This window comes from Austrofundulus limnaeus, unplaced genomic scaffold (genome assembly GCF_001266775.1).
Source record: "Austrofundulus limnaeus strain Quisiro unplaced genomic scaffold, Austrofundulus_limnaeus-1.0 Scaffold1368, whole genome shotgun sequence".
Taxonomy (NCBI): domain Eukaryota; kingdom Metazoa; phylum Chordata; class Actinopteri; order Cyprinodontiformes; family Rivulidae; genus Austrofundulus; species Austrofundulus limnaeus.
Window position 1 is genome coordinate 13,858 of NW_013953770.1, and position 10,512 is coordinate 24,369.

The 10,512-nt window shown below is 44.2% G+C and overlaps 1 protein-coding gene across 4 annotated transcripts in view; it reads right to left on the reverse strand.

Moving 5' to 3' along the window:
* Window positions 1-10,288, reverse strand: part of nyap2a (neuronal tyrosine-phosphorylated phosphoinositide-3-kinase adaptor 2a) — a 16,389-nt gene extending 6,101 nt beyond the window's left edge. Inside the window, exons 1-6 of one of the 4 annotated variants that reach the window (XM_014032047.1) lie at window positions 6,522-8,409; window positions 6,237-6,435; window positions 5,701-5,917; window positions 5,124-5,434; window positions 1,117-2,232; window positions 176-302 (exon numbers count right to left, since the gene is read on the reverse strand). In XM_014032047.1, the coding sequence (XP_013887501.1) occupies window positions 176-302; window positions 1,117-2,232; window positions 5,124-5,434; window positions 5,701-5,903 (1,757 nt within the window). In that variant the 5' untranslated portion in view covers window positions 5,904-5,917; window positions 6,237-6,435; window positions 6,522-8,409. Of the gene's footprint in view, window positions 1-175; window positions 303-1,116; window positions 2,233-5,123; window positions 5,435-5,700; window positions 5,918-6,236; window positions 6,460-6,521; window positions 8,410-9,539 lie in introns of those variants that run through there. The other 3 variants (XM_014032048.1, XM_014032046.1, XM_014032049.1) reach the window with 3 other exon arrangements.
* Window positions 10,289-10,512: the final 224 nt, after the last annotated feature.

Genomic DNA, 10,512 nt, shown 5'->3' on the forward strand with positions numbered 1-10,512 from the left:
ATAGATAGATAGATAGATAGATAGATAGATAGATAGATAGATAGATAGATAGATAGACAGATAGACAGATGGATAGAAGCCTGCAGTCTTTGTCTTGTTGTTGACGTCCTGAATCAACAGTTCTGTCTTCAGACACTTGCTGACCCACTTCAAACTGACATGGCTGTCTGACTCACCTCCTCCTCCTCCTCCTGACAGCATCATGGTGGGGCTGACAGACGACCTCCCCATCCTGCTGGACACTGGACTCGACTGTCCTTCTCTGTCTTTACTGTCGTGTCTCGGCAGTGACTTGGACTCTCCTGTGGAGGGGAACGAAAAACACGCGATGAAGAGATGGTAAAACCCTCCAGTGTTCAGATTTATTACATTTATCTGTCCACATACCCAAAAACAACAAAACAGAAACATATATAAAATGTAAAAAGGTTTTATTCCTCTGATTCCTGATAAGATCTGCTCTAACTGGATCTAAACCTATGATGTTTGCTGGAAATGACGTGAGGGTTTCAGAACAGACAAAAAGCTGGATCCAGTAACAGCAAATTGATACAAAATCAATATAGCTTCAGTTAGCCCTGAAACTTTCTGCTGGAGGAGCTCTTTAAATGGGCTTAAAGTTCACTCAGTTAAACAAGACAAGGTATCAGCAGATCAGTCGGATCCAAATGTTCTGAAAGCTCCGAGCTGTTCATCTTCTCAGAATGTGTTGCCTGCTGTCCAGCTGTAGTCCTGCAGCAGATCTTTGTGTTTGTTTTCTGTGAACGCTCAACACAAACTAAACATGAGGCTGATGGAGACAACCTGGTGAGAAGCARCAGACGCCAACAATACCTCATAGTACAGAAAATATAACAGGACAGTACAAATATGGATGGATGGACGGTAGACCAGTAATAGTAGTACTATTGAAGTACATACACAGTTGTGTTGTAGCAGTAGTTGTGTACTGTTGAAGTACATACACAGTTGTGTTGTAGCAGTATTTGTGTACTGTTGAAGTAAATACACAGTAGTGTTGTTGCAGTATTTGTGTACTGTTGAAGCACATACACAGTTGTGTTGTAGCAGTATTTGTGTTGTAGCAGTATTTGTGTACTGTAGTAGTAGTATTACCTTCGCCCTCCCTGCTCTTCCTCCCTGATGACGTCCTCCTCATCGCCTGCTTGCTCGATGTAAACAGGGTGCTGAGTTCATCCAGCGGACTTGTTGGCGTCTGTGACCTCACTGACACGTTGTGCATGGAGCTGTGGGTGGAGGAGGAGCTGCTGACCTTAGCCCCGCCCTCGCTCGCCCTCTGTGAGGACGATGACGATGAAGACGAAGAGCGAGGCATGCTCCCTCCAGCTATCAGAGTGTCGTACGGCGGCGGCCTCTTCAAGCTCAGAGGAGTCAAGGACCGCCCCTTGCTGACTGGAGAGGGACACGCCGATTGGCTACGAGGGTAACCTTGACCACTGTGGGCGGAGCTAGTTGATTTGTAGAAGTTAGATGGAAGAGGAGGAGCTGACGAGCGACCAGAGGAGGTAATAGTGTGGGTGTAAGGCAGATCCCGGTCTCTGTCGCGATCTCTGTCCCGGTCTCTGTCGCGATCTCTGTCCCGGTCTCTGTCACGATCTCTGTCTCTGTCCCTGTCTCTGTCCCGATCTCTGTCCCTGTCTTTGCGGTGGTGGGCGGAGCTCTGTGGGTGCTCAACACCACCTGGTTTGTTATAGCCGGTGTTGTCCAACATGGGCAGACGGGTGACATCCAGTGGGGTGAGGGGGGACTCGTCGGAGTTGGGGGAGCACTGAGCCGGAGCAGGTGGGAAGACGAGCAGCGGTGGGCGGTGGGTCAAGAGGTTGGGAAAGGGTGGGGGGATGTCACAGAGCAAACCTCGGGACAACCATGTTTCTGCATCAATGAAGGCCGACTGAGCGTCCTGCAGGAAGTCCTCCAGCATCGGGTACTTCATCTCCTCGTACACCGACTCGCTCTGCTCGTCTTCCACGGCCTCCTGACCCTTCAGCTCCTGCAGGATGTTTCCCACCATCTCAATGTAGACCGGCTCCTCGTCATCAGTGTCTCTGGATGCCGGAGATGAGGATTTGTCCCCTTGCCAGGAAGACTTCTTGTTGCCATGGTTACGGATGAAGGACTCGTCGAAGGAGGAGCTCAGCTGAGTGTTGGGATCTCGTCTGGGTTTGGGTGGAGGCATCTTTTTGGAGTCTTCGGTATGTAGTTGTCGTCGAACTGCAGACAGACAGAAGTCAGAACCTGAGAACAACTAGATGATATGATTCTCCTGGAACTGACCTTCCACCGCGCTGAGCTCTCAGAGAAATGCTATGAAATGTTTCACACTTTGACCTGAAACCTGAAACCTGAAGGTTGGATCTTATGTGGCTGCTCCTGTTGGAGACTAGCTTGAACATTAGGTGGTCTCCAAAATGAAACTTTATCAACGGTTCTTAATTTTCTTCCAAGAATTGCAGAAACTTGTGGTCTGTTCCCTGAGCTTTGAGCTTGTTTAATGGATTCATAAACAGATGAATGGACAAAGGGGTGAATAAGAAATTGAATGAAGGTTCAACTGCTTCTTTGCAATTTTGAGTCACCAACTCATCTCTAACAGTCACAGATCAGTGAAATACTTAACTCTCAGAGCACCACTTTCCTGTGGGGTTCCACAGGGCTCAATTCTTGGGCTGCTTCTGTTCTCACTGTACCTGCTTCTTCTGGGGTCTCTTCTGAGGAAACATGGTCTGTACTTTCGTTGTTATGCTGATGACTGCCAGATTTACCTGCCTTTAAAACCTAATAATAGGTCATTACTAACAGTAATATGTGTGTTATGGCCAAAGGCCATTAGTGTGTAAAAGGTTTGTGTGCAGGTGGAGACTCAGACTGCCTGCCCTCTCCTGGCTCCTCTCCTGCGAGACCTCCTCTTAAACCTGGTTGGACCGTTCATCTTCACCTTGTCCAATCAGTGAAGACGTTTCCCTATTTAAGACCAGCTGTTCTGCTGTTCAGCATGGCTGTCACTTAGCAGCTTGCCACGTTGTAGGGTGTTGTCTTTGTGCTTGAGTAAAATGTTTGGCCTTGGCCCAGTCTAAATCTGCCAGGTCTACTTGTTAAACAAGTGTTAGTCCCTTTTTGTTGGTAATGGTTTTAATCTGTGTTGGGACCTTGTGAGCCAGCTTGTGGTTTTTGGTGTATTTTAATTGTTGTTAGGTTAAAGACCCACAGCACTGTGTTTTCTTTATTTAGCTTATTTTGGTTGTTTAAATTCAACTATATAATTTGTTACTAATCCAGTTTGGTAGCGTTTTTTTGTTTGTGTTTTGTAAAGCTACAAACCCTATTTACTGATACGTTTATTTGGTTTGACATTCTTACTTAAACCCACCATTTTGGAACTCTTTGTGCTTCTGAAAAAGTACCCTCCTTTTGTTAAATTTTGTTCTTTGGATAACACCTGTCTACAAAAATAAACCACTGTTCACTTTTAAACCAAACCTATCTGTTTTTTTAATGTTACCTCCTTTTTCCCTGGATGAGCCAGGTCGTAACATTAATGGGGGCTCGTCCGGGATTTGAACCCAGGACCTCTCGCACCCGAAGCAAGAATCATACTCCTAGACCAAGATGGGTCGTAACAATATGTAATATTTATCTTTTGTGTCTCCAGCTTGTTCAGAATGCTGCTGGTTGGTTTCACGGGTCTTATCCTCCCTTCACTGGCCCCCTGCGAGCTACAGAATAGATTTGAAATTCTCCTGCTCACCTATAAATGCCAACATGGCCTTGCACCCTCCTACCTCTCTGACCTACTTCAACCTACGTTCCTTCATGAGCACTGAGGTCTTTGGACCAGCTGCTTTCAGTCATCCTGAAAATCAGGATCTGCCCTCCAACATTAGACAGGCCTCATCCCTTCCTGTTTTTAAATCTCTTTGAAAAACTCATCTGTTCTCACTGACTTAAGTTTTATCTGTTCTTAATTTGTTGTTTTTCTAATGCTTTTAAATTAGGGATGTCCGATAATATCAGCCTACAGATATTATCGGTCTGATATTAGCATAAAAATGTAAAATCTCTACATATCAGTATTGGTTTTTATTTTGATAACAAAAGCCTGATAAATTAACACCTGGATTTGACCAAAACGTGTTAAAAATTCTTGTGGTCCAGAGACGTTCACTGGTGCGCAATTGATGACATCATCAAACAGGATTATCTCAGGGAGAGCATGATCCAAACTATTGTTTGAGACAAAATGTTAAAAATAAATATGCCACTTTTTCCCTAACTACAGTTAAATGGTTTTTAAATTTTGTACAGACATAGCYTGGCCCTTGCCTTCCTACGCAGTTCTGCTCAATTCTAGTTTCCTTCGCTGCTCCGTCTGGGATTTCTCCCATAGACAAAGATTTCGCTGGCAGATTTTTAGCCGGACCAATCAGAAAACAGAAAGTTCTGTGCAGTGTCTGCTTGTAGTTTATTTTACCTGGGCCAATCAGCAAACAGAAGGTGGAGTTTTGAACGACGTCGATTTTCTGCGCAGTGTCTGCTAGTTATTTTAGCAAACAGCAGTGGAGGAAGTGAATGAAGCCAGTCTGTGTTGATAAGACTTCAAATTAAAATAAATTTGTCTGACAAAGCAGCAGCTCTCATTTGCAGTCGTCTCGTTCGGATCGGTACTTTTCTCCTCTCAGTAGGGTTGTTTACAGCACACGCAATTTCCGGTTAGCTTCTTAGCTTAGCCTCAGTCACAGCGACATACACACACTTCAATAGAGGCCACRCCTCCAGCAAGAATCGCTTCTCTATAGCAGAGAGTCCAGACCCTCTGTACRAAGCAAAGTGAAGGACAAGGGTCTGGTTTTTACCAGCCTAGTACAGACAATGTTTACCTGTGGAATGCATCCAGTGGGGTATCAAAAAGCAGGCATGATGTCCCTGACAGGAGTTATGTGATGTCATCTTAAAATTAGTTTGTAATATCGGTTAATATTGGAATAGGAAATTAAGTGTTGAACAATATCRGCATGTCAAATACCRGCAAAAAGTCAATATCGAGTATCTCTAGTTTAAATTAATTTATGAAGAGCCCCTGCCAGGACATTCGGCGTCGCTCTCACCTTCCGCCTGCTCCGGCACATCTTTGGTTTCTTGGTACTCTCTTCTGGAGAATCCACAGCYTCCATCCACCGCCTCAGAGCTGCTGCTCAGTTTGGTGTTGGGGTCTCTCTTGGGTTTGGGTGGGGGCTGCTTGCGACTCTGGTTGGAGTCTTCCTCTCCTCCCACTGAGTGGAGGGACTGGGATCGAACAGCGAAGCCCTGGCCGGACGTGGGCAGCCGGTCCTGAGGGGCTGGCATCGTCATGAAGCCCATCCTGAAATGTTTTCCAGCGTACGCTCCATCTGCTGCCGTGGGAACATCTTCACCAATCCTGGAGAAAARTGTTAGGTTATTTCTATCCAAGCATCGTCCACCTGACAAACATCAGAGGTGAAGAAGGTTGTTCTTTCTACAGACTAAAGAGCTGCAGTGACAAAGTACAATTGTTTTTAAACTTACTAACATTTCAAAATAAAAGCTGACCCAGATGTGTGTTTGATCTCAGCTGCAACATTTTCATTTCTGTGAGTTTACATCAACCAGACAGAAAGCTGTGTTTACTACAGGGTCTGAGTGAGAAGGTTTGATGGTTCCTACCTTTTGATGGCTTCTTCCTGCCTTCTCTTCTTCTGGTGTTTCTCTTGTAGATAGGTCCAGTTGGTCTGGTTCCGTATGCGGTCGCTCTCTCTGGCAATGTCCGAGGCATTTTGGATCACTAGACCATCATAGGTTCGGAGTCCGCTGTCCTCCACATACTGAAAGAACCTCCTGAAGGAAGAAACCTCCTCCTGCGACGTCATGACCCTCCAAATATCTGAGACCAGGAGGAGAGAAGAAGATCTGAAGTTTGAGTTACAGACTGACAGTTACAGTTTATAGAGTCAGGAGATGACTCTATAAACCCTAACACTGATCTCTGCTCTGATAAAACATAAATCTGGTTCTTTCCAATCTGTGGCTCAGTAGGATAGTCATCATCTGAGCACTTTCAAAATAAATTCTTGACCAAAATGCTTTTATTTTGAAAAAAGGTGTAAAACAAAAGTAAAACAGTAAAACTTTCACAACAGAAAAGATAAACTTTTGCATTAATGAATTTTGTGAATTTTAGAAAAGCTCAGATATCTCCAGACCTCAAATTAATCCCTGTTTGTTCCAGACCTCAGATCACTTCCTGTTTGTTTATAGACCTCAGATCGCTTCCTGTTTGTTTGTAGACCTCAGATCACTTCCTGTTTGTTTGTAGACCTCAGATCACTTCCTGGTTGTTCCAGACCTCAGATCACTTCCTGTTTGTTCCAGACCTCAGATCACTTCCTGTTTGTTCCAGACCTCAGATCACTTCCTGTTTGTTTGTAGACCTCAGATCACTTCCTGTTTGTTTGTAGACCTCAGATCACTTCCTGTTTCTTCCAGACCTCAGATCACTTCCTGTTTGTTCCAGACCTCAGATCACTTCCTGGTTGTTCCAGACCTCAGATCACTTCCTGTTTGTTCCAGACCTCATATCACTTCCTGTTTGTTCCAGACCTCAGATCACTTCCTGTTTGTTTGTAGACCTCAGATCACTTCCTGTTTGTTATGGTCTGAGACTCAGTGTCAAGTTTTATTATTATTTTTTTTCTTATGAACACACAAATATCCCAGCATGCATTTCACAAAGTGGATTTATTTTCAGTTATTTGAATATTAAACAGCTGTAAATGTCTTAATTATATTTTTGTAATGCTATGAATCATTATATTAAAAATATAACTAAATGAATCTTGTTTTTCTGATGCAGATCCACAGCTGGTGTTGAAGATTCTGAGGGATGTTTTCACAGTTTATGGTCTTTTGTTTGAAAAAAATATTAGTTTCTCAACATTTTTTTTAAATCTTTGCTTTTTTCTGATCTCCATGCCTCTCTGTCTCCATCCCCTCCCCCACCTCTCCGTCTCTCAGCATCCTTCTAAAAATGGAAGTGGGAGTCTGCCAGCGGTAACCTAGCAACAGCAGCATCTCTCAGAGGAGCATGATGTAATGCTTCCTTTTACATAGACGATGAAGGAGACACAGTGAGAGGAAGAGGAGAACTGATGGGGGGCACAGAAGTTCCTGTGAACGATGTGACCTGAGGGCATCTGCAGTTCTGACCCTGACCCAGAACTAAAGACGGTCCTACAGCCTGCAGTCCATCTGCTGCTGGTCCACCTCACGTTGCTGTAATGTCCCATCTGATCCCAGCTCTGTCCTGACTCCACCCAGTTCGGAAATGATGATGACGTGAAGCTCCCTCAATAGAAACCAAGACAGACCAGTCCGTCTCTCATTTAACTGACAGCTGAGGTTATTCATTTATTTTTGTTTTTCTGTCCTCTGCAGATCTGAAAACATGATTCTGACACCTCCTGCAGAGACTGGAACCACAAACTGGCCCCACGTGTAGATCTGAATTTACATGGGTTAATCAGACTTCCCTTTCAGAATAAGAGCCAATAAAAGATGGAGGCCATGCTGTAGGTAAATGATTCTGGTTTGAAGGTTTGAAACAAACAGGCTGTGAAGGAGCTGGGTGTGTTTTGATTTAACTTTATCAACCCAACAGTGATCAAACAACAAATACATCCATTATTTTTTATAAATAAAAAGAAAATATCCAAAAGACATGCACGAGACAGTTGACGTTAGAAAGAGTGAGACAAACTGAGACAAATGTCACACACAGAGACATGAGAGATGTGAGACATGAAAAAACATGAAATAGATTAGTTATAAAGGACACACAAGAGACAATAAGACACACAGATACATGGGAAAATGAGACATGTAAGACACACTGAGACAAATGAAAATATGAGAGAAGTGAGACAGGGACACGAGAGGTGAGAAACTTTCAGAGACATGGGACACTGAGACATGAGAGATGAGAAACTATAAGAGACATGAGACACACTGAGAGACATGAAAAACTTAGTCACTGAAGTAATGAGAAAAATGACAAACATTGATATGAGACACTGAAACAATGAGAGACATGGGACACATTGAGACACATGAGAGATGAGAAACTATGAGACACATGAGAGATGAGAAACTACGAGAGACTTGAGACACACAGGAATGCATGAGAGGTGAGAAACTGAGAGACATGGGACACATTGAGACGCATGAGAGATGAGAAACTATGAGACACATGAGCGATGAGAAACTATAAGAGACATGAGAGATGAAAAACTTAGTCCCTGAAGCAATGAGAAAAATGACAAACAGAAATGAGACACTGAAATAATGAGAGACATGAGACACATGAGAGATGAGAAACAATGAGAGACATGAGAGATGAGAAACTATGAGACATGGGGCAATGAGACATGAGAGGGGAGAAACAATGAGACACAAAAGAGACGAGAAACTATGAGACACGAGACACATTGAGACACGAGAGGTGAGAAACAATGAGACATGAGAGATGAGAAACTATGAGAGACACGAGACACACTGAGACACATGAGAGGTAAGAAACAATGAGAGACATGAGAGATGAGAAACTTTGAGAGACACAAGACACATGAGTGGCGAGAAACTATGAGAGACATGAGACACTGAGACATGAGAGTTAAGAAACAATGAGAGACATGGGAGATGAGAAACTATGAGAGACATGAGAAATTAGAAAATATGAGAGACATGGGACACATTGAGACACATGAGAGATGAGAAACTATGAGACATGGGACAATGAGAAATGAGAGGGGAGAAACAATGAGACACATAAAAGATGAGCAACTATGAGAGACGTGAGACACAGACACATTAGAGGTGAGAAACAATGAGAGACATGAGACACACTGAGGCAAATGAGAAGTGAGAGACATGAGAGATGAGAAACTATGAGAGACACGAGACACAAACATGAGAGGTGAGAGACTTTGAGAGACACGAGAGATTAGAAACTATGAGACATGGGACAATGAGACACATGAGAGGGGAGAAACAATGAGAGCCATGAGAGATGAGAAACATGGGACAATGAGACACAAGAGGGGGGAAACAATGAGACACATAAAAGATGAAAAACTGAGAGACATGAGACACATGAGAGGTGAGAAACAATGAGAGACATGAAAGATGAGAAACTGAGAGACATGGGACAATGAGACACAAGAGGGGAGAAACTAAGACATGAGACTCACTGAGACACGAGAAGTGAGAAACTATGAGAGACTTGAGAGATGAGAAACTATGAGAGACACAAGACACACTGAGACACGAGAGGTGAGAAACAATGAAACACATAAGAGATGAGAAACTATGAGAGACATGGGACAATGAGACACAAGAGAGCAGTAACTATGAGAGACATGAGACACACTGAGACACATGAGAAGTGAGAAATAACGATAGACATGAGACACTGTGGTAAAAGATGTTAAATACATGAGACAAATGTTTACCCAAGGACCAATCACGACTCAATTTCTGGCCATCCTTCCTTGACTATTTCCTTCAGTGTCGCCTTTCCCTTTTTTATTTGGTCCTCTGAGATGTTGGGACAAAGCTTCTTGCCGTCCCCTCAGATGGGGGGACAAGGCTTCTGACCGTCCTCTCAAGTGGATGGACAAGGCTTATGGCCGTCCCCTCAGATGGGGGGACAAGGCTTATGGCCGTCCTCTCAGGTGGATGATGGGATGAAGCTTCCTGTCGTCCTTTCCGATGTAGCAATGAAGCTACCTTGTCCTCTCAAATGGACGAATGATGCTTCCTGCTGTCTCAGATGGAGGGACGACACTTCCTGTTGTCCTCTCAAATAGACGAAAGAAGATTCCTGTGTTCTGAGGTGGACGATAAAGCTTCCTGTCGTCCTTTCAGATGGACAGATGTGGCTTCCTGTCGTCTTCAGATTGCTGTGAAGGAAAAAACGGACTCATTTTCTTTTCTGCAGCAGTTATTCCACTTCCACCCTTCAACACATCCTTCCTTCCTTCCTTCCTTCCTTCCTTCCCTCCGACGTTGTGTCACCTGTCCTCACGGCTGAAATAATCTCAGCTCACACACACACACACACACACACTCATACACACACAGCCTCACACTCACACACCCTTCAGCCTGATACGACAGTCGCCTGAAGAAGCAGGGGCTGAAACCACGGCAACCTGACAGCATCCTCAGCCTGCTGACTCCGCCCCCTGCTGCTGATGCTGTGTGTGTGTGTGTGTGTGTGTGTGTGTGTGTGTGTGTGTGTGTGTGTGTTACCAGACCAAAGCCAGAAGACCAGTAGGTGACCCTCAAAGGGCTCAGTCTCACCTCATGCTTCCCCTGCTCTTCACCGAAGTTCTTGGGGAAAATGTTTCTTCTGGTTGTGTGTGTGTGTGTGTGTGTGTGTGTGTGTGTGTGTGTGTGTGTGTGTGTGTGTGTGTGTGTGTG